This window comes from Astyanax mexicanus, chromosome 1 (genome assembly GCF_023375975.1).
Source record: "Astyanax mexicanus isolate ESR-SI-001 chromosome 1, AstMex3_surface, whole genome shotgun sequence".
NCBI classification, from domain to species: Eukaryota; Metazoa; Chordata; class Actinopteri; order Characiformes; family Acestrorhamphidae; genus Astyanax; species Astyanax mexicanus.
The window spans coordinates 84573411-84596524 of NC_064408.1; the positions used below are offsets into that span (position 1 = coordinate 84573411).

The window sequence follows — 23114 nt, forward strand, 5'->3', positions numbered from 1 at the left end:
ATAATTTAGTTTTTTTTCCCCTATATTCTCCCTAATTAACCCACTCACTTACTTAAGTTGAGTAATTACCTGTTCAGCAGAAAGATCAGCATGCCATTTTTCATTGCTGCAGCTCACTGTTTACATGTTACTGTATATACCTGCCAACCATGAGTGTAGATACGGGACTGGGGGAGTGGCAGTAGGCAGATTCGGAGGCTAAATCCCACACGAGATGTACTGCACAGTTCAAATAAAAAAATAGTGGCTGAGGCTATGCTGTCAATAGATGCCAGAGCAACTTAGCAAGTTTCCTTAATATCTGAAGACACATTCTGATTAGGTTATCACCTATGTTAAAAAAAATCATATCATACTTTAAGGCCCTTTAATGATTACACTCCTCCTATTATTTGAAATGTTCACATCATTAGGAAGTTAAGGATAAGTGCATGCCAACTGAGATAAAATAATCCATCATCCATCCAAGTCATCCATCACCTCTTTATAAACTTCCGCCAATGCAGCATCATTAGGCACCGGATATCCAGCCCTGATTCATCAGCACACTGTGCCAGCCTGCATTAATGCCCATCTACTTATTCAAAGTGACTCCGGCTGCTGATGGCAACCAGCATGATCCTGGATTTGAACTTACGATCCTCTGCCCACAGTGTCAGCAACTTATTCAGCTCAGCCACTCAGAGCCAACACAGACCCTTAAACACTTCTGATTTTGCTGTACAAGTCATACTATAAATGTCACTGTGCTTAAATAGGGCTTGTATTTAAATGCATCTAAACACATTTAGCAAAAATCATCTCTAACCTCCATCATAGGGATTTCATACACATCATCCTGGGCCATCCTGTCACAGGTCAGCTGACAGTCTCTTTGCAGGGCCTGTAGGGGTTTGATCGAGACTGCGGAGCCGTAATGAGCCTCCAGAGCCTCGGGGCGCTTCTGCTCCGTCTTCAGCATGTGAATAATGTCCTCACGTGCCTGCCGAGTCAAGCCAACAGAGTCATCTTTACAATCATTAGACAGTCCCAACAGTATAATAATCACATCAAATGCTTGGATGATTCAGCAGTAGTGTCAGTACATAATGGTGTCCAGCCCTCTGTAAGAAAATGCATTATTTTACAGCATCCACAAGAGGGAGCCATACACATTAAGACCAATTTACCACATATTAAAGCTGTTTAACAAAAAAAAAAAACAATTGGGCAAAACTAGCTTTCTGTTTTACTTTCATTCACTGGCTACTTTTATATCTTTTCTAACTTGTCCTTCTGCTTTCTGACCACTTTGTTAGAAACACAGACATCCTTGATGCACTAAGCAGGTGTACAAGATCTGTATAGATCTGCTGTTGTACAGTCTGTACCCCATACATAATTGGCCACAGGAGCACTGTTGAACCAATATTACTCTTAAAATATTCTTCTCTTATTATTATTCTCAGAACAGCAGCGTCACTGACGTGCTAGGGTGCTGTTTAGGGGTGTGCCATATCATATTGTATGCAATAATATCACAATAAATTCTGACACAAAAAATATACATTTTTAAATTATATTTAAATCGGAAAGAGTACGAGAATCACATGATGCTCATGATGTTGCACTTAAATATCTGCATTTTTTCATTAATTTAATGCATCTCAAAAATATATATTTACAACATCTATCTATCTATCTATCTATCTATCTATATATGTCTAACTGATATCAGCAGTACAGTACATTTTAATGTTGGTTTTTCCTTAATGATTTTATTTTACACAGTTTCTATATCGTATTTTTCCCACTATAAGGCTACACCAGAATGTAAGGCACATTTTAAGAAACACTATAAGGAACGTTTAATTTAGCAGCTCTCACTGCTTGGTGGTGGTGGTGGTGGTGAGGGGGCAGCTAACTAAGTTAAGTAAGGCTAAGCTCAGTAAACAAAACTGTTAATTTTTTATCTTTTATTTTCAGTAAGCTTAGATTAACAAATGCATAAAAAAACAAAAGCTGGAGCATTAGCATTAGCAACACACTAAACACGCAGGCAGCAGTACGATAACACTCACCTTTGAATGGTGAAAGAGCTAACGCTTAGCGCTGCGATTAGCAGCTAATGCTAATGCTGCTCAAGCAGTGCTAGCAGGGGTTAGCAGCAGGTTACAGTGCTATATACTCCCCTCTGAACGGGGAAATAGCGGTTAGCAGCTAGCGCTAATGTTACTCCAGTTCTGTATAATGCTGCACTTCAGCGAAGTGGCTTTACTGCTCTTTACAACCTGACTGGTAAAATCCATACTTAAGGCTCACTAGATTATAGGGCTCATTGAGGATTTTTTGAAAAAATTAAAGAATTTTAAGTGTGCCTTATAGTGTGAAAAATAGGGTATTGTTTGTATGCAATGAAAGTGTTAAAAACAAGCAGCAATTATGCACCTTTGCTCCCAAAAAAAGATTGCAGAAATCTCTATAAATATGCATGATTGTGCAAATTGGAAACTCTAGCACTAGCATCCTGCCATCTAAACCCCACTACTGTCATTACATTATGTGGTCATCTTTGGCATTCAATGCTATTACAAAAGAACTGGTGAAGAAATTGAGGAAATCTGTGAGGAAATACAGCTGACAGGAGTCTGTAGAGAATTTATCTGCTTATTAAAACTGGGGTATGGTTGATGTATCCAGGTGCTACACTTGGTTATGTAAATGTTTTTAAATAATTTCAAATTAACATTTACTATTGTGTCCTATTTTTGTGACATAAAGCATTGAGCTCATCAGTGTCATGTTTCTGTACATAGACCTATGTAAATTATATTCAGTGAAAACTCTGGTGATCCAAATGTCTTTCTTCCATGACTTCTTATGATCTGTAGTCACCAAGTACTTCATTAGGAATACCTATTAATGAATGCAGTTATCTAATCACTCAATTCTGTGGCAGCATGAGAGTTTACAAATCACATAGGAGCTGTACACATCAACCATAAGAATGAGAAGAAATGTAATGTCAGTCATTTTGAGAGTGGCATGATTGTTAGTTTCAGTTGAGCCAGATCGAATATATTTAGAACTGCTGATCTGCTGGGATTTACAGAGTCTCCAGAGTTTACTCAGAATGATGTAATAAAGAAAGGCATCCAGTAAGAGTCAGTTCTGCAGATGGAAATGCCTTGTGGAGTGGAGAGGTCAGTGGAGAAATGCCAGAATGCTTTAAGCTGCCAGAAAGGCAATAGTAACTGCAGATACCCACTCTTGTATAATTGTTTTGAGGAGGAACGCATCACAAATGGCACAACAAGAACAGAATTTTCTCATTTCTGATAAGACAGATAGATGTTATGGTCAAAATTTGTGGAACAGGTAGTGGAATAGTGTGTGGTAGGGTTTCTTGGCACACCTTGGGCATTTAAAACAAATCAATCATTGCTTGAACACCACAACCTTGTTAAAGTATTATTACTGACCCTGTATATCCCTTCGTGACCAAAATGTCAGTGGTCTTTAGTGGTCTTTCTAGTGACTGAATCTGAATCCAGTAGAACACCTTCAGGATGTGATAGAACGTGAGATTTGCAGCATGAAGGTATTCCTGGAAGTTATGCAGGAATTGAAGATATGTAAATACAGTATGTAAGCATGGAATGTAAACAAGATATGTAAAATGGACCAGAATTTCAAAGGATTTTTTCCAATTCCAATTTGGTGGAATCCACAAAGAAAGCCACAAATAATTAAATCATTGCTCTGAGAGCATAGGGAGGTCCAAGCCAATATAATTACATCTCCAAATGTTCCTAATGAAGCATTTAGTGAGTGTACATAACACATAATACATGACAATAAGCCACTTAAGGAGGACTAGTAGTGTCTTACCTGTACCTCTCCCTCCATGATGCTGAGAAGCTGGACCAGATCTTCTTTAGAGAGCTCCATCAGTCCTGCCTTTCTCTTACACTTCTCTGAGGGTTTCTGTGCTCTCTTCACTGTTGCAGGGACCACATTCTCATCCTTTCTTTCCACGTCCTTCTCCATCTGAGCAGTGGGGGTCTTCTTCATCAACTCCTGTATGCTCTCCCTTTGCTCCTTGTCTTTGTGGAAGCTTTTCCCAGGCTGTTTGACCTGCAGGTGCCCACCGTCCGGAGCTTCCATTCCACTCGTCCTGGACCTCATTCTGACAAACAGACAGAGACAGAACTGTCATCAGCTATTATACACCACTTTTACTTGTACACTGTGGTATCCCTTATGGAATATATTAATAGTATTTTTAAAGTTTCATAGGGGTTCCTATAAGAATTGGGATTAGGGCTGCACAATATATTGTTTTAGCCTCGTCATCACAATGTAGGTGTAATAAGGACATTGCAGGATGTGCAATGTCATGTACATAAGACCCGTTTAAATAAAAACATTTAGAGAATATAATATATAATATAGTGTATGTTTTATTGGCGATTCATACTGCCTGTCAAGTGTTTGTAACCTATTTATGAATGCATTTCTTAAAGCATGTATTAGCCATTAGTAACAAGTCCCCCTGTTATAGTTTGTGTGTTCGTATGGATAATTTATTATTGATGCATTGGTCAATGTGTAAATGGCTAAAATACTGGTGTAGTTCTTTCTTGTGGCGTTACTGAGGTCAGCAAAAAGTTATTGCATTCATGTCTATTTCATCTACAATAGGACAATAACTTAATTATTATGATAGGCCTAATTCACGCTTTTTATATTTTCCATGATATATTTACCTAGGATCTGCCTTGTATTGTTATTTTACTCCAATCTTGGATATATGGTGTGCATTATTTTCATCATAACAAGTTGGATCACAGACTTCTGGTGAAATCTAGTGACAATTCCTGTATTGTTTATTACTGCAATTCATACTGAAGGAGGGGAAATCAATTGGAATGCCAGTCTAGTAATGTGCAGCTCTACTTGGGATAGTCAACAATTTAGTAGACAAGACATTTCTGGTTCTTAAAACTGTGATTCTTACTTGTGTAATGTTTTAATAAGAAATATGAGGAGCTTTTGGAGGCAATAACAACTATAGAGTTTTGAAGCCATTCACCACCACTGTTCAGTCTTGGTAAGTTTCCCTAAAATAATTTGTTTATTTGTGTTCACAATTTGGAGGCCAATTATCCAACCTATTTATTAGGACTCCTTCTATCAACAGTAATGCCCCAAACACTAGGAGAATGAAGTCTGTCTTGTGCCTCCTCTAAAATATGTGAAGTCAGCCACTCACCACATCTTTTCAACTTCTGCTGAGGCAGCATTACTGTGCCAAAAGTGCTTGGAGGAAAGTGCCAGACCCCATCTCTGATACATCAGCTGATAGATGCCTGTGCTGACCAACACATCACACTAGGGGTGATGAGGGAAGAGAGTGCCACCCCTCACCACCCACAGAGAGCATGCCCAAGAGTGTTCTCCCTGGCTCTGGCTGCTGATTGCCAGCAGCAAGATCCTGGATTCTATCCAATTATTAAAATAAAGAGTTTTACACCAAACCACTCTCACTGAATTTTGGGCTCCTCTGAAAGTCACGAGATATAGAGTAATGTAACATCTAGCAATGTAAAACGCATTACACATTAAATTCTGTACAAGCTGAGAGACACACAAATATTACTTTTTAGGTGTTTTAAATGCATTTCTATTATTTAGTATGTAACTGCTGTGTAAGATCTATAGTTATAGTTATGTCTGTACAGGGGGCTTAACTTTTTAGCTGCAGCACTACTGTTTATTTAGTCTAAGAACCACACTGTCGACACTTAATCTGTAAAAAATCCAAGGTAACAACTTTAATGCCGGCCTGTGTAAAGACTAAAGCAGCTGTGTGATTTGACATCACCGGGTAACACAGAGCGTGTTAGAGTAACTTGAGCTTTTGGCAATCAGTGGCGGTGCTCTGTGCTGAGCTAATGCGAGGGCCATGAGGTCACCGCAGTGATTAAGAAACACACCCGTGCCTCAGAGTCTATTTATCTGCTGATGGCATTTTAAACCAAAGGCCAAAGGTAAACTGAACAGTCAGACCCTTCAGCAGCGACGGTCCAGCCTAAATGAGCTCATCTGTTTACATCAGCTTACTTTCAGCCTCTCACTCAAACGTCAACTGAAGCAAACAGCTGTTTCACCTCACTGACTGGTGTGAAACTCAAAGAACTTCTCATCTGGGGCGGCCAGAAAAGGTACTGAGCAGGGCCAAAGCAAACCAGTCACCAAGTCTACGACAAAGCCAGAGCTTTTGCCTTGATATCTACTCAGATTCAATATTTCAGCCATGAAAGACTAGGCTGCAAAACCACACTGCCTGTAATAAAGTGACCAAAATAATCAGTGTCATCAGGAAAATTACAGGCATGCTTCATCAGAAATGCCTTGAAACATATTATGATTTGATTTATCCAGATTTGACATCCTCCACTGTTATTCAGGCTTGTGGAAATGTGTATTAGTGAAGAGATTTTTCCTCTTTTAGACTTTTGACATTTATGACCAAGTACAAATTTTCATGATATAATAATGCACACTGCATTATACAGTATAAATACTTAAGTTTATACACTATGTAAAATCTAAAACATATATTAAACATTATAGATGTTGCACATTTTTTTAACATGCAACATGATCAACATGATGAACATACATATCTCTCCAAGTTCCTCTATGCTGTCATGTATCATTTCCATCAATCGTATTCATTATGCTATTGTCTTTTTTAATCTTTTATGTACTTTACTTGTGTCACCGGGGAAAGGACGCACACCAAATGACAAAAGAACTTTTTTTCGTGGGGTATTTTATTCTGATTAAATTGAAATAGTACTCAACACAATAAAAATAAAAATGAATACACTGTAAAAACCCTAACTAAGAACACAGTACAGTATTTGGTAGTGGCACTAATTACAGAAAATAGATAAATAACATTAATACCACCTTAATACCATTAACAGAGCTCTTTTAATATTTGTTTTTAAGCTCACCTCGATTTACTCAGCTTTACTCAACAAGATTTGAGCATTTCTTTAAGAGAACTTGGACAAACAGCTTCTCTTATTTCATTAGGATGGCTCTGGATGGATCCTAAAATGGAGCACCACCATTCACTGCAGCTTGAGCCTCCTTCTCTACCATGCTCTTAGCTCCTCCCTTTCCTCTCTCAGGGTGACAACACTTCTGATTGTGTTTCTTAAAGTTACAGACACACATTTTAAAGGTGTATTCTCAATTCACCACCTGGCTACACTTGTCTTTAATATGTGTTTTTTTATTAGGTTATTCAGGCCCCTATATCTCTTTATTGAGTTTGATATATACATAAAAACTAAAGAATGAAACCATCCCCCAACTAAACTTCATTTGCTCTAGTAATTCTGTGATTCTGGGTCCAGATACACTGTAGCAGAGCTCCTAGAACTAAAAGCTTAGCAGCGTGTGCACTCATCCCCACGTCTAATTTGTTTTCCTTCGCAGTAAATCTACATTAGCCCGGTTTCTCGTGTTCCCAGGCACTGGGGCACCGCAGTGATTTGTGAGGGGGATTTCCCCCAGAGAGAGAGAGAGAGAGAGAGAGAGAGAGAGAGAGAGAGAGCAAGTGAGAGAGAGACAGACAGAGAGAGAGAGTTCACAGTGAGTAAATGCAGAGCTAGCGCAGCTTTATGTAATCTCTGCAATAAGCTGTAGTATGACATCAGGATTTTTGATCAACAGCAAATCCACCACACCTCCCTGATGATCTCACACACTGACCTCTGACCACATCAGCCAAGATTCCACAACTGCACTCAGCGTGTAAGGCAGATCAGCTCAAACTCACTCATACACTCATCATACACCCATCCTACCCATCACACAATCACAAGCAATGAGGGGGGAAACTTCAGTCACATGTTGACTTTCAAAAGCCAACATTTTAGCTAGAAAAAGAAAATAGTTGTTACAATTAATAACAAAAAAACACAACAAACATTATTGTAGTAAATAAAAAAAAATTGTTTCCAAACGTATGTGTGTTGAAAGTAACTTTGAAAGTAATCTTTAATAAGTAAATCTTTAATAGTTCATTAATCTGCCAAAAATAAGTTGAGTTTATATCTCAATTAATATATATATATATATATATATATATTTTTTTTTGGCAGTTTTACATTGCATATATGCAGCTGAGAAAATATGGTGTTAAGAGTTTGTGTACACGGCATTATGAGAGTCATAGTGAATTTACTGCTGTAGTCACTGTCAGGAAGAAAAAATGCAGTAAGACTTTTAAGTAAGCCCTCTGCCATTAATGTCAAGTACTTCATCAACAATTTAAAAGGTATAGTGCCAAAATTGTGCCCATTACCCCAGAGCAGCAGAAAAGCTACACTCATTACTTTAATGCCATTCTCCCACAACTCACAACAGCATCAGTTTCAATACAACATCAACTACAGAGCCTTTCTTTAAACTGATTTTTTTTACAGGCTAATGAAAAAAGTTCATTATTTAAAGCCAGCTGGCAATCTTTAACACAGGCTATTTTGTAAAATACCTGCAGCTAAAAGTGACAACAAAAATTATGTACAAAAGACTCACACTATTACTCTCAGCCCAGAGACTCAAGAATCAACTCTGACACAAGCTTAAGGCAGATCTTAAAATCACACCATAAATACATAAGACCTGACATGAATATGCACCTATAGATTAGAGATTCAACTCTGACGCATGCTGCTGACTTAAAATACAACTCAGACTCACAGCCTAGAGACTCATGACTCAACTCGGACTTCAGACCACAAAGGCTCAAGACTCGACTGAGTCTTACATTCAAGAAATTTAAGTCTCAACTTGGACTCACTTCTCAGATACTCAAGACTCAACTCAGACTCACATTCCCCACTTTAAGTTAAACTCAGACTCACATTCCAGATCTAAAAAACGTAAAACTGACTTATGTCCCAGAGACTCAAGACTTGACTCAGACTCACACCCCAGAGATTCAAGACTTAACTCAGACTCACATTTCAGAATTGAGCCTCAAGTCAGGCTCACACCCCAGAAACTCAAGACTCGACTTAGACTCATACCTCAGAGACTCAAACTTAAAAGTGACTTATGCCCCAGAGACTCAAGACTTGACTCAGACTTTAAACCTCAGAGACAAACTAAAAACAGACTTACACCACAGAGACTCAAGATTCAACATAGATTCACACTTTAGATATTCAAGACTCAACTCAGACTCACATTTCAGAACTGAACCTTAAGTCAGGCTCACACAAGATATTTAAAATGGGCTTAGACCCCAGAGTCTCAAAACTGGACATGAACTCACATGAGTCTTGAGTTCTAGAGACACGCACCCCAAAGATTCAAGACTTGATTCTGACTCACATGTTAATATTAAATACACAATTTCTGCATGCACATTTAAGATGCAAAGCACTGATTATAATCAGCTAAATCAAAACTAGACAGCAAAACTGTGTCACAGACTGTTATATAGGAATTTATATCAATTAATCTAATCAGTTTAATTCAGTACATTTATCGGTGCACAAGGGATTAAATTACCTTCTTAAAGACTCAGGGTATCATTTGCTGTCATTACTCTAATTCACCTGCAGTCTGGTCTGTCTCCGGGACGTGTTGTGATTAGATGTGCATGACGCAGCCCTGCTCTGGCTTCCAGCACAGACTGTGTCTGTACAGAAACCCTGTAGAAACACAACATCTAGCCAAAGTGCTAGTCGATGTACAATGCCCATCATTACTTTCAAAAGCTAAACCCTTAAATTTCTACATATTGACCTCATTACAAATAACACAGGTCAAATCTATATTTGTTCTAATTTTCAGAAAGCTATATAGAATCAGTAATAACACAGTATGCATATCTTTACTGTAACATTATTTCATAAATATTGAATATTAGTGAACCTACATATAAAACTTATACATCTATAAGACCATTTGTAACTTGCTATATATTTAATTACTAATCTGACCTTGAGAATAGAGCTTTAAGCTTATCGTGAATTTCACACGTACTCTACCATCAATTCAGAGTGAAGTGCTGGCGTCCTGCTGTAAGAGTATGTGACCTGGGCTGCAGCGTGGAGCCTTGGTCCATTGTTTCCATTATCAAACCAAGTCATACTCATGGTTTCCACTGCACGGGAGCCATGCCTTGCCTTGTTTGGATGCTGACCTGAGGCCTGCCGGCATTCAAGTGCTTTTACTTGTCTCTGTAACATGATGGAATCACGAGCATGCTGCTCTACAGGGATGTGCTAATAGGAAGGCTTGTGATTGGCCACTGCAGTCATTATCTATAGTCATTAATGGTATGTTCTCCTGAGGCATCGTATGCTGGGAGAATCTACTTCCAACTATGACAACACCGTCATCCTGATACATCCAAATCTTTGCCGACTTGATTAACGACAGGCTTACGTATTGCCTAAACCGGAGCAGGTTATTTGGCAAGCAGCTTTATGAACGTTTCTGGTAAGTGTAGTTCACACAAATGCTTGAGTGGATTGAGCCTGGGGGAAGAGCCCTGGCCCATAACTTCCCTCACACGGTCGTGGGCTCACTGATGAAACCGGCGTCTGACTCAGGAAAAAAAAATGCTGGCAATGGCTTGAGAGCTGCTAGTTTACTGTTCGGGTTATTAATAGTCATTAGAGGGGAACAGCCAGACCTCTCCTGTGGGTGCTGTCTTCATTTTGAATGTCAATTTGATTTGTGCAAAAAGTCCTGTGGTCGGGATAAAATACGCCGGCCTGCTGTTTACACAAAGATCAAGTATCAGATAACTTTATACGAGCAAGCGTTCAAAACAGCAACACTTGTTATGTTTACTCAAGCAACAGCATTGCATTAGAATGCTGCTGTGGTCTGGCTATTTAGTTGAGCTCATATACTATTACACTAAGACTCATCATACAGTCTTGCCTCAACTTTTGTTTATCAGAAGACTCATAATGTAGAAAGTCTCAGTAGAACAATATCAAGGATTTAGTTCTTTAGTTTATCTCTATGAAACAAAAAAAAAAACATTTAAGAAGTTTTGTGGTGTTACATCTCTAAAGTTCAGATCAGCATTGACTTGTCACTTTAAACTCAGACGACCTCTACAGAATTCTAAATTAGGGTAGGTATATACATGGCGAGCTGACTTTGGCTGACAGCTTTGATTTATTTATGGTAATTGCAAAAATTGTATATGTGCAGTATGAGTGTAGTCCTGTAATATTTACCCCAATTCTGATGGTCATTCTACTCTTGAGACCTATACATTTACATTTTCAGCACTGGCAGATTCGTCCAGCATGACTTACAGTGTGACTTACATTTAAACAGTGATTTACGGGTATGGGATACCACTCCAATAGTTAACCTACTCTTACAGTTAGTCCTTGTCTGACAGTTATCTTGCTCGCCCATTTATTATAGATGTTGCACTATTTACAGTTATGTTAATCCTTCTAGTTACCCCTACCCTTATAGCTACCCCAATCCACTCTGATTGTGAGTAATTGTGTGCCATTTTAAATAAGTTGTTCTTAATAATTTGCCTGGTAAAATGAAAAAAAAAAAGATTATATAAAAAAAATAAAAATCTTAACGTCACTAATTCCCTCTTAAGAGACCATTCTTATAGTCCCTCAGCTCCTGATAGTTACTCAACTCCATAAAGTTCTGACTGCTCATAAATCCAACAATTACCCAACTAATAGTTACCGCACTTCAAATAGTCAGCCCAATCTTGTAGTCACCCCACTCCTGTAGTTACCCCACTTAGAATAGTTACCCCACTCCTGTGGACACCCCACTACTGTAGTTACCCCATTTAGAATGGCCAACCTACTACTGTAGTTACCCCACTTAGAATATTCACCCCGCTTCTGTAGTCACCCCACTACTGTAGTTACCCCACTTAGATAATACACCCCACTCCTATAGACACCCCATTTAGAATAGTCACCCCACTACTGTAGTTACCACTAGAGATGGGACGATCGATCAGCAGTGTATCGGTATCGGCCGATTTTCAGCCAAAATACGGTATCGGCGATCGGCAGATATTCCTCTGATTTTAGCCAATACGATTCAGGAGTTTAGGGTTAAGCAGTTTATCAGAGCTGTGTGTGGATAACCGGTGAAACTGCTCGCTTACAGGAAGCTGCAGTTCCTCATCCAACCACTAGCCGGAGCTGCAGCAGGAGCCCTGCTGTCTTCTCTACCCACTCAGTGCTACAGCCCAGCCACGGGCTACACATTACAGACTCAGCTCAGCCTGGAGTGTTTTTACAGTTTCTGTAGTTCATATATGTTGGACCAATTCTGCCATGTAGTGAAAAGAAAACCTCACTAACTGGATAATACCGCTCTCTACAGTTCATCTTTCAGCCCAGTCAGTGTGTCATGGAGCTAGTTAGCTCACAAGCTAACAGCAGCTAACCTCAGGAGCATCAGTCACGGAGCAAGGTTAGCTAACAACAGCAGGGGCTTATAGTCAGTGTTTTTAGAGCTGAATATGCAGAAGTTTTCGCTCCTCACTGCAGTTTCTGTGTGCTCACACTCCAGCTCCTCCACTACGTATTGGTTTATACTGGACGCGCTGAGGAAGCCACATCTCTGCTCAGATAAAATTAAAGGCACGTTGCAGTTTGCGCGCTGCTCACCTCAGGTAAGACTGCAGAAGGCTACTGAAGACTATTAAAGTCTATTAGAGGTTATTGAAAGGGTTATGGGGGACAGAAATCAGAACAGGCTGATTAGATAAGTAATTAACTGCGGAGAATACACAGCGCTGTCAAAGTTTCGTAAAATAAAAAAAGTCTTCTTCCGTGTTGTACTGTTTATTAACATCATTAGAACAGATTTCGCTCATTCCAGCTATTTGGGAATTTAGTTAAAAGCTCTGTTTTATTGCTGTAACATTACTTACTAAAAATGTGGAGTTTAAATCAGGTCCGCGCTTGTAATAACAGTCTATGAGGGCGGGCAGAGTTAGGCTGAATTTTGAAGCATTAGATTACTGTTGTTCTTAATAAAATAATATATTATTAGTTATATATTAACAGTAAATATTAGCTATTTTAGGCAGTAAGCTGACTCCGAAAAACAGGCTGTGAGGTGGCTGATGTTGTGACGCATTCCTGCGGTATTGGCATATAAATATAAAAATTCTGGTGTCTTATAAATATTTACACATAATTTATGTCTCTCCTGAAAAGCGCTTATTTTGGTCAGTAACACTCTTCTGTTTATTTACTATCAGCATAAATTACCAGTGTTTGCTTAGGTGTGGATGTAATTAGGGGAATCTGGATCTGTATATCGGTATCGGCGATCGGCCGATCGAGATGAAAGACGATTGGCGATCGGAATCGGCCCCAAAAACCCTGATCGGTCTATCTCTAGTTACTACACTTACAATAGTCACCCCACTACTGTACTCACCCCACTTACAAATATCACCCCACTACTGTACTCACCCCACTTACAAATATCACCCCACTCCTATAGACAGCCCACTTAGAATAGTCACCCCACTACTGTACTCACCCTACTTACAATACTCACCCCACTACTGTTCTCACCCCACTTACATAAGTCACCCCACTCCTATAGACACCCCACTTAGAATAGTCACCCCACAACTGTACTCACCCCACTTACAATAGTCACCCCACTACTGTACTCACCCTACTTACAATAGTCACCCCACTACTGTAGTTACCACACTTACAATAGTCACCCCACTCCTTCAGACACCCACTTAGAATTGTCACCTCACTACTTCTGATTTTTATCTTACGGTTATGTCGCTCCTGATGGTCACCCTACTCTTAATGGTTACACCACTTCTGACAGTTACCCCAATCCTAATAGTTACTTCAGACTGTGGAGACACATCACTCCTGAAATTACTCTACTTAGAATAGCAGCCCAACTCCTGTAGGTACCCCACTTCAAATAGTCACCCCATTCCTGAAATGACTGCACTTAGAATAGTCACCCCACTCCTGAAGTTACCCTGCTTCAAATACTCACAACATTCCTGTAGCTACCCCACTCCTGAAAGGAACCTGGGTTGCTTCCATCGCTTCTTGAGTGTGTACTTTTTATAGGTACTTATTTAAGATATTTATAGAAAGGCCTCCACTTGTGTTTGCTGAAAATTCTATCACTTGATCAGTTATCTGCACTGAAACACCTGCCAAGGTATCAGTTTCATTCCACAGCTGCATGGAACCCACTATTACAACCACTTGTGAGCTGCTCTGCAGGCTGGGGTTTGCTATAGAGCACATGTGTCAAACACAAGGCCCGCGGGCCAAATGTGGCCCGCCACGTCTTTTTATGTGGCCCGCGAGAGCTTGTAAGATCTTAGTGTCTATAATAAATAAGTCAGAAGCGTTCTTTGACCAAAAAATACATTTCCCACAATGCTTGTCGATTGTATTACCCGCAAAGTTACGGCTTACTGCCACTACACGGCAGTGTAGTCATTGATGTGGAAACCCTGCCGGAGGGAAGGTGTAACTTCGCGGGTGGAATTGAGACATATAAATGTTTATCCCATAATGTCCAGAAAAAGAGAAGTTGATGCAGACGGACGGCTGTGCTTCAAGGCGAAAGACCGGTATGCCTTTTGTGTTACGAAGAGTGTTACTGACCAAAATAAACGCTTTTTAGGAGAGATATAAGTTCTGTGTAAACATTTATAAGACAATAGCTGACAAAATCTGTTTTAATGACGTTAATAAACATCACTGTGACAGCGCTAGTCGCAGTTTCACCGCAGCAAAGTACGAGGACGTGAATCACTTATCTAACCAGCCTTTACTGATTTCTGCCCTCAATAACCCTTTCAATAACCTCCAATAGCCTTTAATAGTCTTCAGTAGCCTTCAACAGTCTAACCTTGCAGCCGTGGTGTGTCCACTAAACTCCGTAGTTATAAACATCCTGAGGTTAGCAGCGCGATAACTGACCTGTTTATAATGTAATCCCAGCAGTGACTCATGCTCTAAACGGCTGCTGTTAGCTGATTGGGCTGAAAGATGAACTGTAGAGAGCTGTATTATTCGGTTACAAAAATCTTTATTTCATACACAGAAGAACTTAAAAATTGTAAAAACGCTCCAGACTGGCTGAGCTGAGCCCTGTAGCCCGTGGCTGGGCTGTAGCTCTGACTCAGTAAAGACTGCGGACTTGTGGTGCTGCTGCTGCAGCTCCCACTAGTGGTTGGATGAGGAACTGCTAAATCTGAGGAAATGCTATGTTCTTAACAGCTCACAATTTGATTTTATATTTATTAAGCCTTATTTCAGTTAATAATTTCAAAGTTAATATAACTTGATGTCATTTCTATTCACTTGAATAGTTTGGTTCTTGATTGATGGAGTTTTTGGATTTCATGACATGACAAATTAAAAGGATTTATGTTAATAGAGCAACAAGCAAACATTTTTTCCATGCAACTTTAATATTTGATTGAATAAATAATATATTGAGAGTTATTTAACATTAAGGAGTAATTACATTCATTTACATATATTACATTTGGTTACATTTTATTACATTTATAAGTTACATCTGGCCCTCGGAGGACAGCCAATATGCCAATGTGGCCCTCGGCCAAAATGAGTTTGACACCCCTGCTATAGAGGCTGAACCTGGTATACACACACTGCACTTGCAATAATGAATTCCCAGCATTCTTAGGGTATTTTTTGTAGCAAGGCATTCTGCACAGACAGACGCAAAGAAACATTTATTTATAGACGAGGATCCTGATAGACCTTGAGTGTACAGACACATATATATATCCACACACAAACATACACATGCCTCGTTGGCATGGCAGTGGAGCTAAACTGGGGACACAAAGACTGGCTTTTGCCAGCCAGGCATTGCTGCTGTAATTGCTGTGGGATATAAACAGTCATATGGCCACAGTATTTTGTCTTCTCCTGGGTGTTAGTTCCCACCTGCCACCCTCTCTCAGGCTGCCCTTCCACACACGTCAGATATGTGCTGAAAGGGCCAGCGTTTCGTACACTGAGAAAGATTCACGACTGCTTCACATTCTCTTTTCCAAATCCCATTAGAAGCCTGTTTATGGATGTTATATAACGTCTGAGGGGGAGAACACTCAGACACAGATAGTGGACTCTGCTTAAGGGCCTAATGAAGAAATACACTAACGCATTCTTGCCATCTCATCCCTTTTGGACGGAGCCGGAAAGCTATCTAGTTAACTGCAGTAAAACAAGGTAGTGACAGGTGGTGGCAGTTGTCCAACCATAAACCCCCCCACCCCACCAACCACCACCACCGCCATGATTCCCTGGTCCTTGAAGAAAATGCCTGAGAACAGGATTTGGCCATGCAGAGACAAGAGGAATGTGACTAAATAAGGGAAAAGCTAAAGGATGAGGCCTGCACTCAGGACTCTTTTTTGGTAAGGCCTTAGCATTAAATGTTAGCATTAGATGTCAGCTCTCTTTTCAGCTAGGCACATCCTCACTGTTAAAGGTACTGTATTTTTCGCACTAGAAAGCAATTTTTTTGGTCTATTTTCATACATAAAGTGCACCAGATTATGAGGCGCATTTTATGCAACACTAGTAACTAGTAGTAGGAAGAGGGGTGTCACCAAGTTTTCCTTCAAAAATCAGCATGCCTGCATAGGGTGGCAAGTCGTGTAACGCTAAGCTAAGTTAAGTAAACAAAACTGTAATTCTTTAAAAAAAACATTCAGTCAGACAAGTCAATCGAGCACTGGATGTAAATCTACACAGATTTCTCTCCTGAAAAGTTTATTTGGGTGAGTAAAGCGCTTCCATTTATTTACTGTAAGCTTAGATTTACAGATTACCACTAAAGCTGAGCTGGACCATTAGCATTAGCCACCACCCGACAACGCTACACTGAGGAACCCTGAGTTTTACGGTAAGCCAGGGCAATATTAGCTAGCGGTTTGTCTCACATAGATTGTTTAAACACGGTAAACACACAGGCTACAGTTCCATAATACCCACCTCTGTACAGCAGAAGAGCTAGAGCTTTGCCTTATAGTGTGAAAATACGGTAAGGTATGGTATGATTCTTGAACTTTTTAAGGTCCTTTAATGTAAAACTGTGAAGGAACCCCTTAAGGTACTTTGAGGAATATTAATTAAATCTTAATGTGCTTCAAGGAACAGTTGCTTCATATGAACCTTTTTGGATTGTTTAAGGTGTTCCTCAGACTTTTTTAAAATTAAAGATCCCCTTAAAGATACTCAGGAAACTGCTAACTAATGCTTTTAGCAGTGTACTGATTTACTGCTGCCATTCACACAACTTCAAGTTTCACAAGACACAAAAGCAGCAAATTATGCAAAACCATAACAATTTAATGCACATCAAAAAGAGTATTTACTTAACTATGCTGTACTGCAGTGAGGGCTTGTTTTAGTTAGTTTATACATTGTTTGGGTTTCTCAAATGCTGGATTGGTCACAGTGTATTGGATTCCCACTCCTGAGGAGACTAGTGTTACATAAGGCCGTAGGATCATGAGAAGGTCAGGACAGTAATTGTGGACTGTAACTTCACTCCTCCTCCTAAAAAAAGGTGGCAGCAGTTTTTCTTCTCGCTCAGACACACCTAGGGTGTTTCTCCAGACTGACCTTCCATGACCCCTGACCAGAGCATGGTGAATGCGCACACACACTTTGGGTTTGAATAAAAGTTGGCAAACGCTTCCACTTTTCAACAATACTACTACTACAGTTGATAATAGAATATCTAAGAATAACAACAACAAAAAAATAATGCAACCTATCTAGAATTACATATTCTTTCATGCACTCTGCATGGCTGGGTTTTGAGGTGCAGTGTTAAGATGTGAGGAGGCTCTATGTGAGGACATTCTGCAGGAGCATCTGTTGCCACTCATGGCAAAGGCTTCCAACTGGCATTTTTCAGCAGGATAATGCTTACCTGCAAAACAGCAACCTATGAGTGTGCAGGATCTACAGACCCAGCTTCAACATCGTTGGGCAAATGTGTCGCTGGATGCTATAGAGAAACTATACGCATCCATGCCCAAACATATGTCATCTTGTATTTGTATATATATATCACTGTTACATTCACACATATAAAGTTATAAAGTTTTATTCTGTTCCAACAACTTCTTTATGGTGCATTATTTTTGTCAAAGAGTGTGTGTGTCTTCATCACACACTGAACGCAGTCAACCCACGTTTATCCCGATACATTTCGGTATTCGGGACTTCACAGTGTGAGTGGGATGTTTTCCACCTCGTCTGCTATTAATACATAGCGTGTACAATGCAGCTGACGCACTGATCCTGAACTGTCACGTGTGAGTCCAGGTTGCAGTCTGCGGAGCTTGATGATAAATACAGCACTCTCATTCATGCAGCTAATTACTTCCTAACCATCTGTTCTGAGCTAGCGTCACATAGCGCATAGTATCTTTAGCAGCAGTGGGGTATGTCACACCACACTTTGAGGTTTGATGTCTATAAATGCAAAGTGTGGAATGTTAATATTAAGACATTTAAAGCTGTTTAATACAGGGAGCTGCAGGGATACAGGCTACTGGTTAGCATGGTGCTAACTTAGAGTGACCATATTTTTTTTTTAACACGACACTGAAAACATGAGTGTCTAAGTATCTGTAAAATCATGCAGCTATGTTTCTGAACATTAATACAAAAACATTTACTCATTTACTAGAGCCATTAAACAGCCTTAATATATTACTAAATCAGCTCCTTTCAAATGAACTTGTGTGTCCTAAAATAGTAAAAAAGTAAACATCAAAACAGTATTACAATTACTATCTTTGAAATATTTTATTTTTCTATTTCAGGCCATTGCAAAGATATTACGGTAATAATTGCATGAAGAAAAAGTGATTTTTGACTTTTGATTTAGCGTAAAGAAATGCAATCATGGTGGTGAGAAGGCAGTGCTTAAACTGACAACCTTTCAGCTGTAAAAAAAAAAAAAAAAAAAAAAAACAGAATTTGTGGCAACTGTTTTGAAACTGATGTGAAATCCCAGAAATTGATGTGAAATCCCAGAAATTGTACACATTACAGAAAAACTGTTAGGGCATATTTCTCTCATCCCAAAAAGAGAACAAGTCTTTACACACTTTCTTCAAATCATGAGGAGATTTTATGAATTGAAGCAAAAATTGCTTTTACCAGCACAGAATCCATTCTGGCCTGTGCTTTTCTTTCAGCAAGCATCATAGCTTCAGTGTAAAACCATGGTTCTCAAGTCTCACACATTGGGCATTGAGCTTATGTAGTTAAGATAATTACAGTGTAGGTAATCAGCACTGTCTCCAGTTTATAATCTTTCTTTTTTTTTCAATTTTTCCCATTTTCTCCCCAATTTACACAGCCAATTATCCAACCCACTCATTAGGACTCCCCCTATCACTAGTAATGCCCCAACACACCAGGAGGGTGAAGACTAGCACATGCTTCCTCCGATACATGTGAAGTCAGCCACAATGCAGCATTACCAAGCAGCCAGCGCGCTTGGAGGAAAGCGCAGCGGCTCGGCTCCGGTACATCTCACAGACGCCCTATGCTGCAGACATCACCATAGGAGTGATGTGGGGAGAGAGCACCATCTACCCACCCAGAGGGAGCAGGGCCAATTTTGCTCCCCCTAACGCCGTCAGCTTGATGGCAAAGCTGCATGAGCTGGGGTTCGAACCTGCGACCTCCCGCTCGTAGTGGCAGCGCTTTAGACCGCTGGACCACTCTGCGCCCCAGTTTATAATCTTAACTATTACTAAGTTGGACCAGAGTCTGTGAGTTTATGTAGCAACTTTAATCTTGAGTCCTTGCTAATTTTAAAATCAAAACAAGGCAAAATCTGCCACTAATGCTTACAACACACAACACCAATCATAACCCCCACCACGCCCCCCTCAACACTCCTTTGCGCCAACCAACACCAACCCTGCCCTTCCCGACAAAATCTCACTCTGAACTGACTTTAAAACTTGAGAGCCTTGGTAAAACTGGTAAAAACTTCAAACACTGAACATGAAACTTGGCAGATCGACTACATTTGTTTGGAAGGAAAAAATCCACAATCTTCTTGGTCCTAGCTTAGCATTACACAGTGTAAAGATCAGATTTCTGCCGCAGTCTTCTCTTTAGCCCACAGATTTAACAGTTACTGTAGTCTAAGAGTGACTTTCTTCTGGAGTCCATCTGAGCCTTGCTCGCGACAAACGTGACCCCATTACAGGTCACCTTACACGGGGAGCTGGACCAACTGAAGCTCCAGTGTGGATATAAAAATAGAGATCATAAAAGCCGGCCCGGACGAATGCTCCTTCCAAAAAAGCCTCCCGAGAGACGTCTCTCATGCACTGTAATTCCTCACAGTCAGAGAAGGGAACATGGCTAAAGAATGCAGTAATTGTATAATAATTTGTATCGCTGCGTTTCATCATCACGTGGGGGAGGAGGAAGCATTGGCTAATGCTAAAGCACGGGCTAATGAGATGACGGTGACAGATGAGTGAAAGCGAGTGATAAGTTTTGAGGTTTTATCTTCATGAGCGTGTTCAGCAGAGGCGGCCGTGTCCAAAAGAGTGACATCACTTGCCAGATGTACTGCTCGAACAACCTCGTCTCAAATGCCTTTCTGCTGGGATGGAGATGAGATCACTTCCCTCATAAAGTAAATGGAGAGCGAGGGAAAAAAAGAGAGAGATAGAGGAAGAAAGAGCGAGCCAATTTCTCCTGTTATCTCGTCACATTCTTTCGCCTCACATTTAGGTCAATGTCTTATGTCAGCAAATATCTGAAAAATTCTACACAAAAACATCTGAGGGGTATTCAAAGCTGCAAAGCAGCAGGTCAATTGTTTCAATAAAAGCCAGTAAAGTCAGGCTAAAAAATTTAAAACATGTTTATGTTTAAAACATAAAATAAAAAGTTAAAAGCTATAAAAAAAAGTGTTGAGAAATCTACTGGAACTAAAATATAAACACTGTCCTTCAAAAATCTTGTATATCTATTTGATTATATATTTGTGTGACATAATGTGGTGGTTGTTCTTTACATTTTCTTTACATATAAATAAAATAAAAATGTCATGTAAAATTAATGATTGCATAAATAGTGACTGACCTTATTTATTAAAGGTACATACTACATTTGGTGCTAGTATATTAATAAAGTCCTGGACCAGACACTGGTTTATCAGTATTCCCAGGAACAAAAACACCAATAAGACCAAAGAACACTCCACACAACTATAATAGAGGAAGTCAAGGGGATACAAAAACACTCACTAAACCTCCCCTGGAGTTCAGTTAAATCCTTCATTACAAAAAATGGCACAGGCCAATCTGGCAAGAACAACTGTTCTCACAAAATGAGTGAACAAGCAATAAGAAGACTACAAAGTAGGGAGGCCAAACAAGTTTTTGTCCTATTTTATCTAAATTATATTAATCATGATTTTATTTACAACAGCAATAAAACTTTAAAAACAAGGGGTGGTTACTTTTTAAAAACACTGTACATTTGGATGAAGTGAAAAAACGTCACGTCACGTTTTATCAGAACATCTGAACACAGAAAATAAACAACAAATAAAAAAACAAACAACAACACAAAAATAATACTAGCAGATGATTACTTTATAGGTTTGTTGTGTTGTATTTTTAACATTTAACTGAAGTTTTTGTTCCAAAACTCTATATAAGCTTTGTAGTTTATTAATTGTTACACATGAATTTTAATAAAAATGTTCCCATCTCTGTCAGGAAAAAACATATTATCATATATTACCGAAATCATGGGCTCTATTTTTGCGATCTATAGGCGAGCCATCAATCATGCACAGTGCAACTTGAGATAGGTTGTGTCAGTGTGTCTTTGCTATTGTAACAACAGGAAAAGTACACATTGCGTGGCTCAAAACGAGTAAAAAGCATAAACTGATTTTCTATATGAATTTCTAAATTAATCAGCATGTCACTTGCCATTCTCTTTAAGATCCAGGTGCGCTCTGACTTCGGCGGATTTACATTTTAATGGTGCAGTGCCTTTTTGCTTCTCAGCAGAGGAAACTGATCTGCTTGTTAATGCTGTGAAGGTGTGTGAGTAGCAAGCAGCAATGTTATTTTATTTAGTATTGTAGATGTTGTAGATGTAATATTGTAAATGGTGATGCACCTGCTTTGCCAAGATAGCAATGATCGTCTGATAGCTGACTGTTGTCTAGGTTTTAATCAGTCACCTGTGTTTTCCGTTGCCAAGACCGAAATGCGTGAAAATAGACTGTTGGTGGGGTGTAAAGTAGCAATGAGCATCCAGATGCGCCTTGCACAAGATGTAAGATAGGACCCCATGTGTGTGTAAAGTTCACAACTCTCAACATGTTGTTGCACAAAATCGAAAAAATATATATATATTAATGAGAATGGCTTTTTATATTTAGGACAGAATCATTTGATATGCGGGTGGTCTGTTGGCTTCCTCAGTGATATTCTGAACAGAGTTAGAGAAAGCAAAACTCTAAACAAACACAAGCCATCTCTATTCTGTCTGTGTTTTGTTGCCGTGGCGACAGCGCAGGCTGCTGTTTCTCCCTCTCACCGAGATGTTTGAGCTGAAATAGTCCGCTGATCTCATGGCCCATGCCTTATCGCTGAGGCCTCGGCCACAACTCTGCGGCTTAAAAAGAAACAGTCTGTTAGTCATTCCTGCGGCCAGCAAAGAGAGGCGTTTAAGACGTCCGTCACTTTTTAAAACCGGACAGAGGGGTGCCAGCAGGGTCAGTGAACTTGGCATGGCTGTGTAAACATTAAGCAACACATCAGTGGTCTAACGAGGAGCGGGTGGTTATTGAAGGACGTAATTATACTAATACACCACGTGAACACGTTATTTTTTTTAAGAGACTACAGAGAAAACACAAAGTTAAAAAAGAGCAAAACTTCTATGTAACTTTCCCACAATGAAATACGCCTTCTGAGGCCTTTTCAGTGAAGAAAAGCAGAGAAAGCTCCACTTAAAAGC

At 39.6% G+C, this 23114-nt stretch overlaps 1 protein-coding gene across 4 annotated transcripts in view; it reads right to left on the reverse strand.

The window, feature by feature from the left end:
- The window catches only part of LOC103038070 (filamin-A-interacting protein 1), a 51677-nt gene that overhangs the window by 22943 nt on the left and 5620 nt on the right, over positions 1 to 23114 (reverse strand). For all 4 annotated transcript variants that reach the window (XM_007255455.4, XM_007255456.4, XM_007255454.4 and 1 more), the window contains exons 2-3: positions 3871 to 4168; positions 809 to 982 (exon numbers count right to left, since the gene is read on the reverse strand). In XM_007255455.4, coding sequence (XP_007255517.3) covers positions 809 to 982; positions 3871 to 4167 — 471 coding nt within the window. In that variant the 5' untranslated portion in view covers position 4168. The remainder of the gene's footprint in view (positions 1 to 808; positions 983 to 3870; positions 4169 to 23114) is intronic.